This window comes from Salmo salar, chromosome 03, assembly GCF_965601325.2.
Source record: "Salmo salar chromosome 03, fSalSal1, whole genome shotgun sequence".
NCBI lineage: Eukaryota > Metazoa > Chordata > Actinopteri > Salmoniformes > Salmonidae > Salmo > Salmo salar.
The window spans coordinates 25,259,631-25,282,799 of record NC_138293.1 but is presented as its reverse complement, the minus strand read 5'-3'; the positions used below and the strand labels follow the sequence as shown (position 1 = coordinate 25,282,799).

At 44.1% G+C, this 23,169-nt stretch overlaps 1 protein-coding gene across 1 annotated transcript in view; it reads right to left on the bottom strand.

Annotated features, from left to right (window-relative positions):
• Positions 1-1,945: 1,945 nt before the first annotated feature.
• Positions 1,946-23,169, bottom strand: part of ei2bg (Translation initiation factor eIF-2B subunit gamma) — a 47,563-nt gene continuing 26,339 nt past the window's right edge. Inside the window, 7 exon segments of the mRNA NM_001173820.1 lie at positions 1,946-2,164; positions 6,829-6,932; positions 15,375-15,523; positions 16,625-16,687; positions 17,006-17,196; positions 17,322-17,455; positions 20,193-20,282. Of these exon segments, the coding sequence (NP_001167291.1) occupies positions 2,112-2,164; positions 6,829-6,932; positions 15,375-15,523; positions 16,625-16,687; positions 17,006-17,196; positions 17,322-17,455; positions 20,193-20,282 (784 nt within the window). The 3' untranslated portion in view covers positions 1,946-2,111.

Below are 23,169 nucleotides of genomic sequence, written 5' to 3'. Positions count from 1 at the left end.
AAGGTAGGGCTGCAAAAAAGGGAGGAAATTAGTTTGTGCCTCAAGAACAGAGAAGACAAATTGAGGAAGTGTTCTGTTAATGTGTAGAGGTCAGCACCAGACATGAAGGTTTTTGCCACTTGGGTGGCCTAGCCAGTCTCTCACCCTCCAACACGCTCAGCCCGCCAGCCCCAAAACCACCCACCCCAAAAGTCCCAAACTCCACCACACACACACACTCCTCCCTTGGAGCAGAGCGGGTGACTGCCTATTTTGCTCCAAGCCCTGAAACTTATTTTCCCTCTCCCCCTAGATGTCATTTGGTCAGGGTGACCAGCACCTGGTTTGGCCTGGAAGTCAGGGCAGGGTACTCCTCCACAAGAACTGGTGTCAACCAGCTCTCTCACCTGGTGTGCATCCCAAAAGGCACCCTAATCCCTATACTGATTTGATTTATTTACTGCACTACTAAATAGGGAATATGGTGCCATTTGGGACACAGTCTCTTGGACCAGCTCCTGGACAGTATTTATATTACTGTCTACATGTCATCTCCATTGGCTTCACAAGGACCACTGCACTTACACTACTTCCTGTAACTGCCAAAGGCACATTAAACCACTGCCTGCCTGTTAACATTAGCATCTTTATTTGGATTAGAGCCTGCCAACGTTCACGGCTAGCCATGCAGCTGAGCTGACACAGAGGTACGGAGAGGTGTGGACAGAGGAAATCAACAATCATAAATAATAGCAGTGGTACATCTAGAAGACATTAAACATGAAGATTCAATTTCTTTTCATCGCTTTGAAAAAGTTCCCAAACTCTGTTGAGTGACCACTCTAATTAATTTAATCCTTTATAGTCTGTCCATGGTGGTGGGACTTGTTTTATCATAGTAACAAATATCCCTATGGAGACTAACCCAGAGACAAGAGCTGATATATGATCTGTTGGATGACATCTGATCCCGAGACCTGGAAAACACAAGCATCTGCCACATTCGGACCAGAGAGGTGGGGACTGACACTGAACAGGTTAACACCTAACTAACACAGTCACAAGAACTCAGGAGTTGGCTGCTGTATAAATATACAAACCTGGCTTTAAAAAACAACCCATGCCAGATCTCATAAATTGGACTTGATGCTCTCAGGTCAGAGGCAGCTGAAAGGGTTAAAGTTTAAAGCAGGAAGAAGAATGCAAAATAACATTGTTTAATTTATATTACCATTTATCTATGTATGCAAGTCTTTAAATACCCACAAAAAAGGAGTCCTTTGAAGATTGTGGTTGGCAATTTCGATTACAACAATTTGTTTTACAATAACTTTTGTATCGGGACTTGAATCTATTTTCTGTATAAAAAAAAAATGTAACGCAAAAGTGAGTTGAAAGTGAAGTTATTATTCTAGCGTCACTAACGACAAAAACAAAAGAAGAGAAAAGACAGACAACATAATTACTCTGCCAATGACGCTAAATGACTTTATTGGTCACGGACACAATATGAAGCAGGCCGCTGTAAATCACACGATTGACGGAGCATCTTCCTGGAGATCTGTCGTCGTTTGTGACTAAGGTACTTCAGACCTGTAATTTAAGAAATGCGCTGGTGAAAGAATGCAATAAATCATTGACAGCAAAGAAGAAAAAAAGTCAAGAGACCAACTCCTAAATTTCTATCAGTTTGTGAACGTGGGAGGGATGTGTTACTTGATGAGATCTCACTGGGTGGTCCAGCCCACCATTTTTGTGTACAAATAAATGTAACCCCCAATGTGCTGCTCTGGTCCTCTGCTGCACCACACGGCACAGACACAGACTACCAGGCTGTATAGTCGTGTGAAGAAATGTATGTATAGACGACAACACACGGACCAAACAAACACTTAACAAAACTTTATAGAAATCACCCAGAAATAACAGACAAGACTCACACAAAGAACACCACTGAAACAGATCCTTGGGATAAATAAAATTGCTTTTATTTGGACACAATGTAAAAAAAAAAAAGACAATGAGATGGTGAGGTGTGGGACTGCCTGGTGGTCGGTTAGTTTGCCTCACTGCTGCGGTCTGTTGGATCGGTCAATAAGGTGTTGTTCCCGTCGGTCAGTCTTCCCCCTGGACTAGATCTCCATCAGCTGGTCAGTTCCAACGATCACCTCGTTAGTCCTTTCAGCTACAGATGAGAAGAAACCTCTCACAATTAGACATTCGAGTTAGAAGATTATGACCCTTTGTTCTTCTGTAGAACCTAGTATTTGAGATGGACTGTATAATTAAGCAGGCCTAAGACCCCTAGACCTAGAGCGAGTGGTTAATTGGTTTTGTAAAACAACAGTGTTCGATAAACTGAAGTCAAGTTCTGGTCTTTGAAGTACTTTTCAAGCAGAAAGTAATTTCAAGCAGAAATTAAGTGTCACAAGGCAGTTAACATGCTCAACTCAGACAAAACGTATGCAGTGCATTGCAAAAGTACAGTGTTACAAAGTGGGATTAAAATGGTAATTGTAATTTTTGGCAATATAATTGTAATCTACACAAAATACTCTGTCAAAGTGGGAGATTTTTTATATACACTACCGTTCAAAAGTTAGGGGTCACTTAGAAATGTCCTTGTTTTTGAAAGAAAAGCACATTTTTGTCCATTAAAAAAAACATCAAATGAATCAGAAATACAGTGTAGACATTGTTAATGTTGCAAATGACTATTGTAGCTGGAAACGGCAGAGTTTTTATGGAATATCTACATAGGCGTACAGAGGCCCATTATCAGCAACCATCACTCCTGTGTTCCAATGGCACTGTTAGCTAATCCAAGTTTATCATTTTAAAAGGCTAATTGATCATTAGAAATCCATTTAGCAATTATGTTAGCACACATGAAAATGTGTTGATTAAATAAGTAATAAAACTGTCCTTCTTTAGACTAGTTGACTATCTGGAGCATCAGCATTTGTGGGTTTGATTACAGGGTCAAAATGGCCAGAAACAAAGACTTCCTTTGGAAACTTGTCAGTCTATTCTTGTTCTGAGAAATTAAAGCTATTCCATGCAAGAAATTTCCAATCTCGTAAAACGCTGTGTACTGCTTCCTTCACAGAAAAGCACAAACTGGCTCTAACCAGAATAGAAAGAGGAGTGAGAGGCCACAGTGCACAACTGAGCAAGAGGAAAAGTACATTAAAGTGTCTAGTTTGAGAAACAGACGCCTCACAAGTCCTCAACTGGCAGCTTCATTAAATAGTACCCGCAAAACATCAGTCTCAACGTCAACAGTGAAGAAGCGGCTCCGGAATGCTGGCCTTCTAGGCAGAGTTCCTCTGTCCAATGTATGTGTTCTTTTGCCCATCTTAATCTTCTCTTTTTATTGGCCAGTCTGTGATATGGCTTTTTCTTTGCAACTCTGCCTAGAAGGCCAGCATCCCAGAGTCGCCACTTCACTGTTGACGTTGAGATTGTCCATATACCACAAACCCCTGAGGAAGCTTATTGCTATTATAAACTGGTTATCAACGTAATTAGAGCAGTAAAAATACATGTTTTGTCATAGCCATAATATACGGTCTGATATACAATGGCTATCAGCCAATCAACATTCAGGGCTCAAACCACCCAGTTTATAATGGTGCTTTTAGAACAGCTACCTTTTTCAATGGCTGTGATGGGAGAAAATTGAGAATGGATCAACAACATTGTAGTGATAATGACCTAAATGATAATAATGACCTAAATGACAGAGTGAAAACAAGAATACAAATATACAAAAATATGTATCTTGTATGCAACCAGCAAAGGAAGACACTGGTTGCATAACACTTTTTGTTTGGGGAAAATCCAACACAGCACTGAGTAAATGCCTCCTTTTCAAGCATGGTGGTGGCTGCATCATGGTATGGGTATGCTTGACATCGGCACATACCCTGGAGTTTTTCAGGATAAATAGAAACGGGATGGAGCTAAGCACATGCAACATCCTAGAGGAAAACCTGCTTCAGTCTGCTTTACTCCAGAGACTAGGAGAGGAATTCACCATTCAGCAGACCAATAACCTAAAACACAAGGCCAAATCTACACAAGTTGCTTACCAAGAAGAAAGTGAATGTTCCTGAGTGGCCAAGTTACAGTTGTGACTTAAACCTGCTTGAAAATCTGTCAAGACTTGCTGTCTAGCCATGATCCCCAACATCTTGACAGAGCTTGAGGAATTTTAAAAGAATAATGGGCAAATATTGCACAATCCAGGTGTCTAAAGCATTTATAGACTTACCCAAGAAGATTCACAGCTTTAAAAATCGATGCCAAAGGTGTTTCTAACATGCATTGATTCAGGGAACTGAATACTTATGCAACGACATTTTACTCATTTCATTTATCTTGAAAATGATATGATTTTTCTCCCACTTTGACATTCGAGTATTTTGTGTAGATTGTAAAAAAAGAAAAAGCAAATTCAATCCATTTTAATCCCACTTTGTAACACAATAAAGGGAATACATCCAAGGGATCTGAATACTTTTACAAGGCACTGTATATTTTCATAATGTGCCAAATCATACACATTTCTAGGATTTCGACACTTTCCCTCTCAATATGACAGATGGACCAGGATTTCAGGAGAAAAACAAGGTGAACGCAGATTATTCTTTCCCTCACATAAGGGCGATGCCTAACAGCCTATTGAAACAAACTTGAGGAGAGCCTGCTATCCATCCAGAGCAACACAGCTAATCCAAACTAAACCGGGGAACGTGATTCACGATCCATATAAATACATTTTAGAGTGAAGGAATCCGAACAAAGGCTCTGCTTTTGCATTCGGAGTTTGGAGGAAAGAGAAACAGAGCATGAAACACCAGGAGAGCAGTGTATTTCTAAGACACAGTGAGGGAGAGGAGGAAGAGGAGAGAAGAGCATATCTGTCTCCCTGAAGCACGGAGAACAGTCTTCTTTCTTTATGAAGCAGCAGCAACACCTGCAGAGTCCCACCGCCACCTGACTGACTGCTTGTGCAGTCAGAAGACGTTTGTCTGTCTGTCTGTGGCTGCCTGACAGGGTGGTCTCTCTCTACAGACACTTCCATCTAACTGCTTTATGAGTGGAGGCATAATGCTTTTACCAGTCATGCTCCTCATTTATCCTCTGACGAGAGAGGCGACCCACCTGATACGGATGGTGTTCAGAAGCAAACTGAGCCCGTGAGGAGCAACCGCTTCAGGGGATTTATATATAAAGCAACTGCTCTTTGTTTCATATGGATATCATTTCTGTAAAAGAGAACCCACTGTTCACAGTATGCATGTAATATGTATGTATACACAGTGGGCCAATAGCTTGGGGTGATAGTAGTCAAAGCTGTATGTCTGATGGATAGCCATGAATAGGACCACCCTGTGAAGCCAGATTGAAAGGGAAAATAAATGCCTTTTACTTCAAAACGAAGTGTTAGTATATCAATCCGAGACAGTCACTATAGTAGAGAAGGCTGTATTCTAAGCACTATCCAACCTTACGGCGAAGGCAAAGTTCAGGTTTAACATCTAATTTGGCCTTAATTATCCATATCACGTAAGAAGAAAAAAAGAAGAGTACTTTTTATATCATTAAGATTAAACTATTCAAATTGAAGGGGAACTTGGCACTTTGATATGATGAGTCAAAGTGCTTTTGACTTCAGAACTTAAAAGAGAACGGTTGTTGGCATCCTCCGGGCTATTTCGAGACTTTATGGCAGTTATTATAAGTGATGCTTTTATAATGATAGGTTATATTAACCTCTGCTCTGTGGCACTCTGTTAGCCTTTTTTCAGGGGCTATCTTTGAATTGTGCTCTCTTGCTGTGCTGTGCTTTAAGCTTATAGGAGTTAGGTGATGTTGGTGGCGAGGGAGGGGGATGGGGGGGATGCTGGGCTGGGGGGGCTGAGTGTATGGGAAGTACAAGGATCTAGCTTGTAATTTGGGATTTCTGGGAGCCGTTCCATAAGCCAGGGCTTTCCAGGTTATGGCAGGCTAATCAGGTCCAGTCGCACTCCGATAACCATGCCGGGCTGGGAAGTTGGATGGGCAGGGTGGAAGGGGGTCGGTTGGGAGGGAAGTAAATGTTGCAGTATTTGGTGCAGGGGGCCGTGGTGTAGCAACACCCTGTTGTTCAGTCAATTAGGCTGAGCAGGACTTGGACATCTTAGGGGCGCCCCTGACAGTGTCATTGATGGAGAGGTTAGAGACCAGGCCAGGACCACCCGGAATTCAACAGCCACCAGACACCCTCCCCCCCACCCCACAATCCCCAAAACACACACACACACACAAACATACAAACACACAGGAACACACACACAACCCCCCAGCTTGATCAAGGACTATGGACAAGGGGATTAAGAATATTCCAAAAATAGGGTTAGGTTTAAATGCGCTTTAAGAAGGAGAATAAATCGCATGGCACACGCAGGCGCGCGCCACACACACATTCACCCAGTCACATAAACATTGACCCACACAAGTTCACACCCAATAATCCCAATTTCAACTTTTGGAACATTCCTCCTGGCTACAATACTACATGACTTGTAGCATGTGTCATTTCCTCCTGTTGAGGGATGCAAAATTCAGGTACCTTTCTCAAACTTCCATTTTTTTCCCAGAAATCCCAGTGGGAAGTTTCCTGGATTTCCTACTTATTCTCTCCTGATTCGAGGAATCTACCAAACAGGATTTCTGGAAAACCTGGGAAATTTTGGGGCACTGGAATCTTGCAACCTGCGGTATACTAGTGCTGCTAGATAGAGTAGAGGGGAGTGGGACTGTGTGTGATAGCAAGGTGAGATGAAGCGGTAGTATGCTCACCATCTGGCTCTATGCGCTGGGCACTCCCCACCAGGCAGTATTTGATGTCTGCACCTCGGCCAATCACAGCATTACTGCAGATCACACTGCCCTGGATGTTACACCTGTAAAACAAACACAGAGCAGCATCAGCTGTCAGTCCCCCTTGAGGACTAGTACACTATCACACTGTGCAGCTTGTGGGTATCTGTGAAGACATCGCAGCAGAGTTGATTTCTGGCCAGTGGACACTGACATAACACAGTCAAAATCCTGGTTTTATGTACCGTTTAAACATCTACTCCAATTTCAAAAAGGCCGTTTTCTGGATGAACAGTAACATTGTCCCGTTGTCTGTGGCTGCTTTAAACTGCACAGGCTCACACACAGACACACACTAATATTTTCCTGGGATCACTTTGGCACTATAAAAACTGTATAACTTTATTTGCCCAGTTTGATGTTTACTTGACATGCCTGGGCCAGGCCAGGTTTTTTTTCAGAGTGGAAGAAGAACAGATTTACAATGAACATTTCTCTTTCATGTCTTCAGCTAATTGCACAGCTGAGGGAGGTCCTTGTCCTTTCCTGCCTCTGACCCCCCTTAAAAGGAAACATGATCCCTCAGAGTTTTCAGCTGTCTTGTTTTATTTTCCTGAAGAGACTAGATTAGCGTCAGTGTTTCCCCTGTATTCATTCATTGTTGCCTCCACACCAATTATTTTATTTATGGAAAAATGCTTTCAGTCTAAACTTAAAATGGCTAAAACTAGACAAAGTACGCAGAAAAGATAATTGACATATATTTTTTATTATAATCTTTGAGAAGTAGAAATCACAACAACAAAAAAGCTAGACAGTGTGAAAATAGAAAATTCAAAAAATGATGAATTAAGGAATATTTGGTCATGGCTGGATTACTAATGGGGCAGACAGGGCACATGCCCAGGGGGCCTGATTGGGGTTCCCATTGGTTTAGTTAAAATGGTTAAGCATAAGAACATAGAATTAGCCATGGAAAAATGCATAGAATTGCAGGAAATTAGTTCACACTGCACAATTTCCTCTCAGCTCCATGGAAAAATGTATCGAATTGCAGGAAATTAGTTGAAAAACAGATTTTTTTTCTCTCCAACACCAATTCCAGAACAATTTAAGCCACACCAACGAGCTGACCACAGCCATTACCTCACCGCCCACCACCAAAGACCCTATCGATCCAGAAACACCTGAACAATCCGGCCCCAAATCCCCCGCAAAAGTTACCAGCGCTGCTAAAATAAAACCTAGAGGTTAAGGCTGAGCATGCATATTGAATAACAACACCAGCCTCTACCTCGTGTGGGCAAAGTATACACCATCAACATTTAAAATACAACAATGCCATTGTCAGGGCTCCCGAGTGGCGCAGCGGTCTAAGGCACTGCATCTCAGTGCAAGAGGCGTCACTACTTTATCTTGGCCAGGTCGCAGTTGTAAATACCTGGTGAAATAAAACATGACATTATATATATAATTTTTTTTTGTACATTTTTTTTTAGAGAACTTGTTCTCAACTGGCCTACCTGGTGAAATAAAACCCCCCAAAAATACATACACACTAACATTTTTTTCACCAGGTAGGCCAGTTGAGAACAAGTTCTCATTTACAACTGCGACCTGGCCAAGATAAAGCAAAGCAGTGCGACAAAAAACAACAAAGTTACACACGGGATAAACAAAAGTACAGTCAATAACAACAGAAAAATCTATATGCAGTGTGTGCAAATGGAGTAAGGAGGTAAGGCAATAAATAGGCCATAGTAGCGAAGTAATTAAAATTTAGCAAATTAACACTGGAGTGATAGATGTGCAGATGATGATGTGCCAAAGAGCAAAAAAAGTAAATAAAAACAATATGGGGATGAGGTAGGTAGTTGGATGAGCTATTTACAGATGGGCTGTGTACAGCTGTAGCGATCGGTGAGCTGCTCAGATAGCTGATGCTTAAAGTTAGCGAGGGAGATATAAGTCTCCAACTTCAGCGATTTTTGCAATTCGTTCCAGTCATTGGCAGCAGAGAACTGGAAGGAAAGGTGGCCAAAGGAAGTGTTGGCTTTGGGGATGACCAGTGAGATATACCTGCTGGAGCGCGTGCTACGAGTGGGTATTATTATGGTGACTAGTGAGCTGAGATAAGGCAGAGCTTTACCTAGCAAAGACTTATAGATGACCTGGAGCCAGTGGGTCTGGCGACGAATATGTAGCGAGGGCCAGCCGACGAGAGCATACAGGTCGCAGTGGTGGGTGGTATATGGGGCTTTGGTGACAAAACGGATGGCACTGTGATAGACTGCATCCAGTTTGCTGAGTAGAGTGTTGGCGAAGTCGAGGATCGGTAGGATGGTCAGCTTTACGAGGGTATGTTTGGCAGTGTAAGTGAAGGAGGCTTTGTTGGAAAATCGGAAGCCGATTCCAGATTTAATTTTGGATTGGAGATTCTTAATATGAGTTTGGAAGGAGAGTTTACAGTCTAGCCAGACACCTAGGTATTTGTAGTTGTCCACATATTCTAAGTCAGAACCGTCCAGAGTAGTGATGCTAGTCGGGCGGGCAGGTGAGGGCAGCGATCGGTTGAAATGCATGCATTTAGTTTTACTAGCGTTTAAGAGCAGTTGGAGGCCACAGAAGGAGTGTTGTATGGCATTGAAGCTCGTTTGGAGGTTTGTTAACACAGTGTCCAAAGAAGGGCCAGATGTATACAGAATGGTGTCGTCTAGGTAGAGGTGGATCAAGGAATCACCCGCAGCAAGAGCGACATCATTGATATATACAGAGAAAAGAGTCGGCCCGAGAATTGAACCCTGTGGTACCCCCATAGAGACTGCCAGAGGTCTGGACAACAGGCCCTCCGAATTGACACACTGAACTCTATCTGAGAAGTAGTTGGTGAACCAGGCGAGGCAGTCATTTGAGAAACCAAGGCTGTTGAGTCTGCCGATAAGAATACAGGGATTGACAGAGTCGAAAGCCTTGGCCAGGTCAATGAATATGGCTGCACAGTACTGTCTTTTATTGATGGCGGTTATGATATCGTTTAGCACCTTGAGTGTGGCTGAGGTGCACCAGCTCGGAACCCGGATTGCACAGCGGAGAAGGTACGGTGTGATTCGAAATGGTCAGTGATCTGTTTGTTAACTTGGCTTTTGAAGACTTTAGAAAGGCAGGGCAGGATGGATATAGGTCTGTAACAGTTTGGGTCTAGAGTGTCACCCCCTTTGAAGAGGGGGGATGACTGCGGCAGCTTTCCAATCTTTAGGAATCTCAGACGATACGAAAGAGGTTGAACAGACTAGTAATAGGGGTTGCAACAATGGCGGTGGATAATTTTAGAAAGAGAGGGTCCAGATTGGCTAGCCCAGCTGATATGTATGGGTCCCGGTCTTGCAGTTCTTTCAGAACATCTGCTATCTGGATTTGAGTGAAGGAGAAGCTGGGGAGGCTTGGGCAAGTAGCTGCGGGGGGTGTGGAGCTGTTGGCCAGGGTTGGGGTAGCCAGGTGGAAAGCATGGCCAGCCGTGGAGAAATGCTTATTGAAATTCTCGATTATCGTGGATTTAGGAGGTGCTCTTATTCTACATGGACTTTACAGTGTCCCAGAACGTTTTGGAGCTAGAGCTGCAGGATGCAAATCTCTGCTTGAAAAAGCTAGCCTTTGCTTCCCTAACTGACTGTGTGTGTATTGGTTCCTGACTTCCCTGAACAGTTGCATATCGCGGGGACAATTCGATGCTAGTGCAGTACGCCACAGGATGTTTTTGTGCTGGTCAAAGGGCAGTCAGGTCTGGAGTGAACCAAGGGCTATATCTGTTCTTAGTTCTACATTTTTTAAAAGGGGCATGCTTATTTAAGATGGTGAGAAAATTACTTTTAAAGAACAACCAGGCATCTTCTACTGACGGGATGAGGTCAATATCCTTCCAGGATCCCCGGGCCAGGTCGATTAGAAAGTCCATTTCGCAGAAGTGTTTTAGGGAGCGTTTGACAGTGATGAGGGGTGGTCGTTTGACCGCGGACCCATGACGGATGCAGGCAATGAGGCAGTGATCGCTGAGATCCTGATTGAAAACAGCAGAGGTGTATTTGGACATTAGGATGGCCGGGGTGTTAAGCATATCCCAGTTTAGGTCACCTAGCAGAACAAACTCTGAAGATAGATAGGTAGCAATCAATTCACATATGGTGTCCAGGGCACAGCTGGGAGCTGAGGGGGGTCTATAACAGGCGGCAACAGTGAGAGACTTAATTCTGGAGAGATTCATTTTTAAAATTAGAAGCTCAAACTGTTTGGGCATAGACCTGGAAAGTATGACAGAACTTTGCATGTTCTATCTGCAGTAGATTGCAACTCCTCCCTCTTTGGCAGTTCTATCTTGATGGAAAATGTTGTAGTTGGGGATGGAAATCTCAGAATTTTGGGTGGCATTCCTAAGCCAGGATTTAGACACGGCAAGGACATCAGGGTTGGCGGAGTGTGCTAAAGCAGTGAGTAAAACAAACTTAGGGAGGAGGCTTCTGATGTTAACATGCATGAAAGGAAGGCTTTTACAGTTACAGAAGTCAACAAATGAGAGCGCCTGGGGACACGCAGTGCCTGGGTTAACCTCTACATCACCAGAGGAACAGAGGAGGAGTAGGATGAGGGTACGGCTAAAGGCTATCAAAACTGGTCGTCTAGTGCGTTGGGAACAGAGAATAAAAGGAGCAGATTTCTGGGCATAATGTACAGACAGGGGTATGGAAGGGTGCGGGTACAGTGGAGGTAAACCTAGGCATTGAGTGACGATGAAAGAGGTTGCATCTCTGGAGGCACTAGTTATGCTAGGTGAGGTCACCGCATGTGAGGGAGGTGGGACAAAAGAAGTATCTGAGGCATGTTGAGTGCGGCTAGGGGCTCCGCAGTAAAATAAAACAATGATAACTGTCCTAAACAACAGTATACAAGGCATATTGACATTAGAGAGAGACATAAAGCGAGGCATAAAGCAATCACAGGTGTTGATTGGGAGTGCTAGCTAAGACAACAACGGGGAAGACAACAACAGCTAATGAGCTAAGACAACAACAGGTAAAATGGCGATGAATGGGCAGAGAGGGTCAGTTAACTACACACAGGGCCCGAGTTCGAGGCTGGGGCTGACAGACAGATAAAATAAACCAAATGGAGTACCATGATTAATGAACAGTCCAGCAGGCATCAGCTATGTAGCCAGGTGATCATAGGGTCCAGTGAACAGCAATAGATGAAACAGGGAAGCCGTTAGGTAGTCGTTACTACGCTAGCAAGCGGGAGACACAGCGTTCATAAAGATAGCAGGCCGGGGCTAGCAGAAGCATCTTCACCGACGTCCGGCAAAGGCCGGTTGAGGGCACAATGGAGGAATTACATCGGCAGACCAGTCGTGATGGATCAGCGGTGCTCCAGCGGTGCTCCAAAGGGTCCAGGCCAATTGGCAAAAGAGGTATTGTAGCTGGAGTAATTTCGTTTGCTAGCCGGGAGATGCACCTGGCTCGAGGCTAACTGGTGCTAGCTTCGGGACAAGGGTGTTAGCCACTATAGCCACTCAGTAGCAGCTAGCTAGCTGCGATGATCCAATGCAAAGGTCCAGAGCTTATGGCAGGAATCCGGTGATTTAGTGGCTTCTAGTCGTGTTAGTGAAGAGTCCGGGAGGCATCATCTGTGTAGCCGAGTGATCATAGGGTCCACTGAACAGGCCGGGAGATGGGCCTGGCTCAAGGCTAGCTTCGGGGCTGGGCCACTCGGTAGCAGCTAGCTAGTTGCAATGATCTGGAGTATAGGTTCTAAAAATAGCAGATCCGTATGACATTGGGTGAGGCGGGTTGCCGGAAGGTATATTTAATTTAAAAATGAAAAAAAGAGATTGAAATATATACTAAAAAGATGAAGAAAAAAAAAACATCCAGGCTGAATCACATCCGGCCGTGATTGGCAGTCCCATATAGCGGCGCACAATTGGCTCAGCGTCGTCCGGGTTTGGCCGGGGTAGGCCGTCATTGTAAATAAGAATTTGTTCTTAACTGGCTTACATAGTGAAATAAAAGGTAAAAACATTTTTAATAAAATAAAAATGTAATTCCATATCGTCAGGTTTGTTTTGTTGTGGACATGCAGTAAAGACACGTTATAGACAGTTCATCAAAGCTGAGACCAAGCACACCCCCATGTTGAAATAAACCCCCATGTTGTAATCATTATTAGCACTGAGCTCAGTCTAAACAACGGATTTCAGACAGTAGGTTGGTTTGGGGTCTAGGTAGGCAGTATACTCATTCCTTTGAGTGGAGTAGAAATTCTCTATGGTAAGAAGTCAATGATCTTTCAAATTCTTAGCCTAATCTTCATTTACATTTTAGTCATTTAGCAGACACTCTTATCCAGAGCGACTTACAGTAGTGAATGCATACATTTCATGCATTTTGTTTTTGTACTGGCCCCCCATGGGAATCGAACCCACAACCCTGGCGTTGCAAACACCATGCTCTACCAACTGAGCCACATCCAAATTGTTTCTTCATACCTTTGGTTGTGCAGTTTAAGTTTGGTTTGATCAATAAAAAAAAAGAGGAAATCAATGAACCTCATTTTCAGGATTTAATCTCATCTTCCCATATGTAACTGTCATAGTGAAACTCCAGACCCTGGGTGGCAGGCAGAGGCATGCTAAATCTCAGTACCAGCAGTTGGAAAGACTCTGAGGTAGTGGTGGTAGTGTGTTGGGTTAGGGTTAGGGTAGCAGAGCTTGGGGAACCAACAGATTGAGCTCTGTGGGGCGGGCTGAGGAGCAACATGCATGAGCCTCTGACACGCTAGCCCTGCATCCACTCACACAGGCAGGTTTGTATTGGCTGCTGTTGCACAGAGGGCATTCTATTCAGGTGGTGGTGGTAGGGTTGGAGGGAGAGTGGGGTGAGGAGGGAGGGAACCCGGCTGGGGGGGTGGATGGCAATTGGAGATTACAAGGATTGGAGTTTTAAACAGAGAGACCACCAAAGAAGCCCAACTGAAACACCACTAATTACTAACACTATGCTCCTCCTTGCTGTGAGCCCCCCCCCCCCCCACTTTAACCACCCACCTCTTCCGCCGGCCTCCCTCGACCCCCCAAATATCCTTAGCTTTGTAAACAAGCCCTCCTACATGAAAACAAAGGGCCCAAAAATGCAAGTGCCTTCTTTAACATGCCAGGGATTTACTAATCCCCTCTTACATTTTTTTTATGTTGTGAAGGAATTGCCATTTCTTTCTTTTTCTGCACTAACTGGGACATGAGGGTACACACACTGGCTCTGGCCTCCCTGTCTTTAAGAGGGACTGTGCTAAAGCCTAACTCTGCCAGTTAAAGCTCTTCCCCAGGATTTGAGGATGTCTGAATTTAAAATAACAGACTCCTTTTCTACTTCTCAGTGGTCGCTCTCCTGCGATTCATGTCATGCATGCAGTTTTAAATCACCAGCCAGGACATCCTTTCAACCAACCAGCACGAGTGAAAATACTTTAATTAAAAATATCTCCCAATGCTAGACTGAAAAAAAAACCCAATTCATAGTAGATTTACTTTCTAGAGTCAGCAATCCACCCACAATAAATGGTTGAATATGAAACTTTCAAGGAAGAGTTTTTTTTTTTATCCCAAACGTTTTGGTGCAAATATGTTCACAAGTCTATCAACTCACTGTGCAACAACTTGTGAGTTATATGGATGAAGTGAAATACGTTGTTGCTGAGAATCCAGAAGTTTAACCATGTATATTCATCACCTATGTGTTTTGTATTGCATTGTAAGCATGCTCTGGTTCACTGCACACCAATGGACATTGTCAACATAGAGTTCTCCATTTTACCCACATATCACATAAAACAAGCCTCAGTCAGTCCCCTCGCGCTGCAGCTCCCTCCCTGTTCCCCTTTGTCTTCTCTCTCCCTCTACACTGGCCTCTGAAACCTACTTGTTCCCCTTGGTCCTCTCTCTCCCTCTACACTGGCCTCTGAAACCTACTTGTTCCCCTTGGTCCTCTCTCTCCCTCTACACTGGCCTCTGAAACCTACTTGTTCCCCTTGGTCCTCTCTCTCCCTCTACACTGGCCTCTGAAACCTACTTGTTCCCCTTGGTCCTCTCTCTCCCTCTACACTGGCCTCTGAAACCTACTTGTTCCCCTTGGTCCTCTCTCTCCCTCTACACTGGCCTCTGAAACCTACTTGTTCCCCTTGGTCCTCTCTCTCCCTCTACACTGGCCTCTGAAACCTACTTGTTCCCCTTGGTCCTCTCTCTCCCTCTACACTGGCCTCTGAAACCTACTTGATCCCCAATGTGGTTCAACACTATACTAGGCTTAATTGTGGAAGGGAGTTGACTGCCCAGCCTTTTCCAAATGTAAATAAATAACATTGTTTCTTCCAATGCTTTCTCTCCACCATAAAGTATCATCTGTGACAATCAGGTAAAATGACTGTCCTAAGGGCTCAGTGGTAGAAATGGTCCAAATCTGTATACAGTAGAGTCTACTCACCCCTCCTCGATGGTGACGCCATGCATGATGATGGAGTTGGTTACTTTGACCTTCTCCCTGACGGTGGTGGACACTCCGATCGTCGATCTCTTGATGGATGTCTTGTCTGAGATCTGACAGGAAGCTCCTATTATGCTGTCTGCACCAATCTAACAGACAATAGGCAGACGTGGCAGAACGTTGTCAGTGAAAAGATAATAAGCAGAAAAGACCACAGCAGAATTTACATTTCGCTCTGATCCCTTCCTACACTTTACTATATTAGTGAGTCAAATTCCAGTGTAAAAATGTTTACTCTTTATATGTCTGTTAATGAGAGAAAAGAGAGAACAACTATAAGATGATATTTTAGAACTCAAATGTGTACGACAGTTGAGAAAGCAGTTTGAACATAAAGATAATGGAGAGGCAACCTACAAATGTAGGACCTTAATTTGAGCCAGTTTGCTACAGCAGGAGAATAATCCCGCTGGGGACAATAAACAAAGTGTTCAGGCAAGTTATTTGTTTATTGGGGAAAAATGTGCACGTTAAATTCATCTATGATTATCAAGAAGCATAACTTGTGTCCCAAACGTCATACTACTTTCCCTTTGGTCTTTCAACAACATGCGGGAGGAGGAAACAACGCAATGGCCGCTCTAACTGTGACGTGAGTAGGCTATATTCAGAAGCGTATAGCCCCGTCTCCCCTAATCTGCATCGGATGCACTCATACGTGCTCCGCTATTCAGACTGTTTCAGATATATCAAGTTATGGTTGACTACAGTTAAAAATGTACATGGCCGTACAGCAGTGTTCTAGAATATACTTTCATAGATTTCGAATTCTCAGCGCGGCTCAAGCAATTAATCCAACCATTGCCACATTCAAATGATTAAGAGCCGCGGACGCGGATACACGTTGGTTGGACATTTTGGGGAGGTGCGAAGGTCGGGCTGTGCGTCCCCAGCGGGATATGTCACAATGGGAAGCCGGACTATCGCGGATCCCAATCTGAATTGAGCTTTACTCATAAATCCTCTATGACACCTACAGCATCTTACCGCATAGACAACTAACAAGAATACCATGTGACTCACCAAAGCACACTCACTCTAATGTCACCCTCACTCATCAGAAACTCTCAATCCTGCGAATGACTCACTCTCAAACTCAGTCAGAAAATCCACATTGTACCAGACGTCTAAGAAAACCACCCATCTAGCTACTCTTAGTGCATTCCCTGTTGGTCATAGTAGCTACTCACCAGACAGCGCTCAGAGACCACTGCTGATGGATGGACTGCAGGCTCATCAAACAGCTTAGGGGCCTGGAACACAGGAGAGAAAATGGATGAGGATAAAGCAATACTGTCAGTCATGTTCAGGGATCATCCTTATCATTGAAATATATGAACATTTCTTTAATTTTTTTGTGCCATCTAGCAGACGTTCTTATCCAGAGCGACTTATAGCAGTGAGTGTGTACATTTTCATATATATCTTTTTTTTTCTCCCAAAAATGATTGTGGGAATCAAACCCACAACTCTGGCGTTATGTTGGTCACAGAGCCTGCTATTAAACTAGGTTTTCTGTAAAATAACCAAGACCGTCACATTTTAAACACAGTGTCCCTTCACTCACTCACCAGGCGATTGGCTTCGATGTAGGCTGCTAGCGTGTTGACGCGGTAACATATTCCTTCGTCCATGATGTGCACGTAGCAGCGCAGGCGTCCTCCGTGGTAGGCCTCGCTCATGTCCCCACGGTGGTCATTCCAACAGGACCTCTCCTGGGTTAGATGTAGCAGCTCCTCATCCCTGGACGAGATCTGGATCTCTACACACAGGTGAATGTGTGTGTGTGTGTGTGTGTGTGTGCGCGCGCATGAACATGAAGTGAGTTACAACCTAGCTATGGAAAGTCTAAATGTTCAAGCATACTCCATTTGGAATGTTCATTACCTAAGTTTACATTGGTATCGTTTTTCTTTAGGTTCTGATGAGTTTCATCGTTGACCTTCGGAGAGTTGGTGGATTTAGAGAACTGTTTGCGGACCAGATACGGGACTAACTCTCCCCGAATCGAAGAGATTGATCTTTGAGAGAAAAACAAAACAAAATACATAGTTACTGAATTGCTGAAATAGTACATTCACTGAAAGTAAAAAAGGTACATTTTACCTTCATGAAGTGTGTAACCTTTGACCCTCAAATCTTTTGAAGAGTAATAACAGAATTAGTAGAGCGGGCATAGAAATCTGACCATGGCAATTGACCTGAATGGGGAAGCACATTCTACTTCTATGAGTAATAAATGTCAGCGTAGGTTGAGTGAGATATTTCCTCATGGTCAATCCAAATGATAGAAGTAGGGAGAGGGGCGTGAGAAGGAGGACAACTCCTTTGAGTGTACATGGTTAATGTCCATATACTGAACACTGTCACAAGCTGAAGGCCCAACTCTGCTCATGAGGGTTTTATGCTAACCAGAAAAGAAAGAAACAACCACGATCATTTCCCGGTGTACACGTTCAAGGGTTTCCTAACAGGTAAAAAAAAAAAATAAGGCTGAATCAAGGTTTCAAACATCCAAGTAAGCCCTGTAGGCAATTTTAATTTCTCCTCCTCCTCCTCCTCACTTCTGCACTGCACTCCTTGTCCCTCTCCATCTCTCCTCCTCACTCTCTTTTTAGTTTCTTTGAAGGGAGATTAGAATTTCCATCTGAATGCTGAGAAAGAAACAACAGTTACTCTTGTCTGTTTTTCTCCATGAGCGCTCCACAGCAGAGCAGCTTCAAAAGAGAGAAGAAGAGCGAGACAGAGGGCGAGAAAGAGAGGGGGAGAGAGAAAGATGGAGAGAGACAGCAGGAGAGAGAAAGAGAGGAAAAGAGGAGAATGTGAAAGAAAAGGGAGCTGAATTTAAAGTCAACCTACTTTGATGAGGGAGAGAAATAAAAAAGGGGGTAGTGGTTTTGGGGTCTCCTGAGTCTGGACGGCAGATTAGATTAAATTATATTTATATCAGGAGGACTGATGAATAAATAGGGCTCCCGAGTGGCGCATCTCAGTGCTAGAGGTGCTAGAGGCGTCACTACAGACCCTGGTTTGATTCCAGGCTGTATCACAACCGGCTGTGATTGAGAGTCCCATAGGGCGGCGCACAATTGGCCCAGCGTCGTCCGGGTTAGGATTTGGCTGGGGTAGGCCGTCAACTGATTTACCTAGTTAAATAAAGGTTAAATTAAAATATGTCAAAGCAATGGGAAGCAGCAGGAACAAGCGGCTGCGTTGCTGCATATTTATGTAAATCCCCGGTCGAAAATGTATATTTGAAGGGAAAGGGATCGAGCTAGTGAGTAATGTACTCTCCAATTAAAGCCACCTGTGCGTATTTTCAACACCACTTAAAGGAGCTGCTGGGTCTCCTCACAATACCAGTTTAACAAGCATAAAGGGACTGGGGGTCTAGACTGGGGGTGGGTGGAGGAGTAGAAGGGTGGAGCTTCTGCTTTTGGTCTTGCTGGTGGAGGTGGGGGTGGGGGGGAGGAATCACCTGCCTAGGATGTATGGGCTGGAGAATGTGAGTAGATTAATGTAACACCATTAGAAATATAGGTTACATCAATAGGACGTACATTTATCAAAGTGAGATGCATTTCAACTAAGTGAGGCATCTAACAACGCATTTAATTGCTTGGCCTGGATTTGAATGATCAGGTGTATATCTTTAAAATTGTGGATCATTTGATCTGGTGGTGGTGGCTACAGAGCTCCTATAAATTACATCTACATGTTATAAGCTTTAAGTAAATCTGTGGTGGTGGCCCTATTATATATGGTAACCCAAACATTTCAAATGGGCAATAAACAGACTTTCTGATTGGTCCAAAGTGATTGCACTTGAAAAGAAGTAGTACAAGAAGTATGAGGAAGTGAGATGATCACCACAGTTGTGATTGAGGTGTACCTCTGACACTAACGCCCAAGGGGGGTAAAAGCCTAATAAACTGCTCAAGTGGCACATTGTAAAACAAATTAACACCTAACAAGAATACATACCCGTCTCTAAGCCTTTCCACAGTCACAGTCTGTTCATATATTAACTCCAATTCAACACGCATGCAACTTGGCAAGAAAGGTGCCATTCGCTATTTCACCTGTATCTAGCAACACACTGTATTCACATTTATGTTGATGGTTATTGGTACCTTTAAAAAAGAATTTGATATACACTGAGTGTAGAAAACATTAGGAACACCTTCCTAATACTGAGTTACACCCACTTTTGCCCTCAGAACAGCCTCACTTTGTTGGGGCATGTCCTCTACAAGGTGTTAAAAGCGTTCCACAGGGATGCTGACTCATGTTGCCTCCAATGCTTCCCACAGTTGTGTCAAATTGGCTGGATGTCCTTTGGGTGGTGGACCATTCTTGATACACACGGGAAGCAGTTCTTGACACAAAACGGTGCGCCAGGAACCTACTACCATACCCCTTTCAAAGGCACTTAAATCTCGTCTTGCTCATTCACCCTCTGAATGGCACACACACAATCCAAGTCTCAATTGTCTTAGGTTAAAGAAGGATTTTTAAGCCTTTTCTCCTCCCCTACACTAATTGAAGTGGATTTAACAAGTGACATCAATAAGGGATCATAGCTTTCACCTGGATTCACCTGGTCAGTCTATGTCTACTGTTTTGTACACTCAGTGTACATTTAACATAAAACACATTTATGATGACACGCAAAAAGGTGGACATGCAAAAGTTCATACACAAAGGCTACGTCCAATTTAGGACAGTACCAAAGTAAAACATGCGAAAAGGCCTCACTTGTTATCAACGAGGAAGTCGACCACAGACTTCTTCAGGCAGTACAGGTGGGCATCCACAAGGCCAGTTTTGATGTGCATCTTTGGATGTCTGAATGAAAGAGACACAGACGTGGGGGGTAAATCAAATCACATTCAAACTAAAAAGCTGGGGAGTTGTACATGGCATTGCTCTATACCCGTGTAAAAACACAGTAGTTGTAATACAACAATTGTAAAGGCAGGTTCTATGACCTACATTAGCAATTAGTTTGGTGTTAAAGGGATTTTTGTTTTTACCCAGGTGGATTAAGGATTAGTCCCAATTTCACTTTTGTAATTCTACTAGAGTTGTGTGTTACTTACTACACAGGTATAACTTCATGCAACGTAATGTAACTGTATGCAACATAATGTAACTGAATGTCAATGTTCATGGCACAACACACTATAAAGTACCCTGCAGCAGACACCATGCCTCCTCACGAACAAAACCACTTGTCTTCTCAAAATTCTATTTTAATTAGATGACAGAGTTAAAATAACTACGCCCTTTAGTTTGATTTTTATTCGGAAACGTATTTACTCCGCTGAAAGCAGTACGTGACTGAACAAACAGAACATCTGCTACAAGGGGAAAAAAAATAAGATAGGTGACAAGTCCCTGGGGTGTCATGGCACCTGTGTATTGTCCCCTGCCAGCCTCCATCCGCAGGCCCTGCCCCAGAAGCCTGGCTGCCATGGTAACCGTGTCCAATCTGGTGAGATGCCAACACAAGCGGACCCCCCCAATTGTTTTACAGCCTGCGATTGACATGACAACGCTCTGGGTATAGAGCCTCTGTCTGTAGTAAATGGCACCCTATTCCATTTATATTGCTGTATAAAAAGGGTAGTGCACCATAGCGCTCTGATCAAAAGTAGAGCACTATATTGAGAATACAGTGCCATTTGGGACACAGCCTGCCCTGGAGGCCAGTGTAATTCATCTGAGAGCAGAGCAACCTGTGTGAGTGATGTGGGAAGCATCTCAAATGAAAATCAATTTGTATGTCACATGCGCCGAATAAAACAAGAGTCGACTTTACCATGAAATGCTTACTTACGAGCCCCTTTCCCAACAATACAGTTAAAAAGCAGAACATTAACAAATAAATAAAAAGGAAATACACCACATGACCAAAAGTATGTGGACACCTGTTCAAACGTCTCATTTCAAAATCATGGGCATTCATATGGAGTTGGTCCTCCTTTGCTGCTATAACAGCCTCCACTCTTCAGGGAAGGCTTTCCGCTAGATGTCGGAACATTGCTGCGGGGACTTGCTTCCATTCCGCCACAAGCGCATTACTGAGGTCGGGCACTGATGTTGGGCGATTAGGCCTGGCTTGCAGTCGGTGTTCCAATTTATCCCAAAGGTGTTCGATGTGATTGAAGTCATGGCTCTGTGCAGGCCAGTCAAGTTCTTCCACACCGATCTTCACAAATTATTTCTGTATGGACCTCACTTTGTGAACAGGGGCATTGTCAAGCTGAAACAGGAAAGGACCTTCCCCAAACTGTTGCCACAAAGTTGGAAGCACAGAATCGTCTAGAATATTTTTGGATGCTGTAGCGTGAAGAATTATCTTCACAGGAACTAAGGGGCCTAGCCCGAACCATGAAAAACAGCCTCCAAACTTTACAGTTGGCACTATGCATTGCGGCAGGTATCGTTCTCCTGGCATTCACCAAACCCAGATTTGTCCGTTGTACTGCCAGATGTTGAAGCGTGATTCATCAGTCCAGAGAATGAGTTTCCACTGCTCCAGACTCCAATAGTGGCGATTTTTACGCGATACGCACTTCAGCACTCGGTGGCCCCGTTCTGTGAGCTTGTGTGGCCTACCACTTCACGGCTGAGCCGTTGTTGCTCCTAAATGTTTCCACTTCACAATAACAGCACTAGAAGTCCTGGATGGCAGGGAGCTCGGCCCCAGTGATGTATTGGGCGGTACACACTACCCTCTGTCGCGCTCTGCGGTTGGATGCCGAGCAGTTGCCATACCAAGCGGTGATGCAGGCAGTCAAGATGCTCTCGATGGTGCAGCTGTATAACTTTTTAAGGATCTGATGGCTCATGCCAAATCTTTTCAGCCTCCTGAGGGTGAATACGTGTTGTTGTGCCCTCTTCGCGACTGTGTTGGTGTGTTTGGACCATGATAAGTCCTTAGTGATGTGGACACTGAGGAACTTGAAGCTCTCAACAATCTCCACTACAGCTCCGTCGATGTGAATAGGGGCGTGCTCGAGCCTCCGTTTCTTGTTGTCCACGATCAGCCCCTTTGTCTTGCTGACTGAGGTAGATTGTTGTCCTGGAAGCACACTGTCAGGTCTGACCTCCTCCCTGTAGGCGGTCTCATCATCGTCGGTGATCTGGCCTACCACCATCGTGTCGTCAGCAAACTTAAATGGGTGTGGGTGAACAGGGAGTACAGGAGTGGGCTAAGCACGCACCCCTGAGGGGCTCCCGTGTTGAGGGTCAGCGAGGCGGATATGGTGCCTACCCTCACCACCTGGGCAGCCCGTCAGAAAGTCCAGTATCCAATTGCATATGGAGGTTTTTAGTCTCAGGGTCCTTAGCTTAGTGATGAGCTTGGAAGGAACTATGGTGTTGAACGCTGAGCTGTAGTCAATGAACAGCATTCTCACATAGGTATTCCTTTTGTCAAGGTGAGAAAGGGCAGTGTGCAGTGCAATAGAGATTGCACCATCTGTGAATCTGTTGAGTCGGTATGAGAATTGGAGTGGGAGGTGCAGCTGAAGGAAGAAAGAGGGAAAACTCAGAGGATCAGAAGGTGAAGGGGGCAATGTGTTAAAAAGCCTTGATTGAGTGGAGAATAATTGCTGTTGGGGTTTATTTTGAAGTGCTCTGGTGAAATTACCATGATAATAAAATGTTGGTTACAGAATTAAATCTAAACCTGCAGTCAAAATGGCCTACAATAGCCTACATCAGG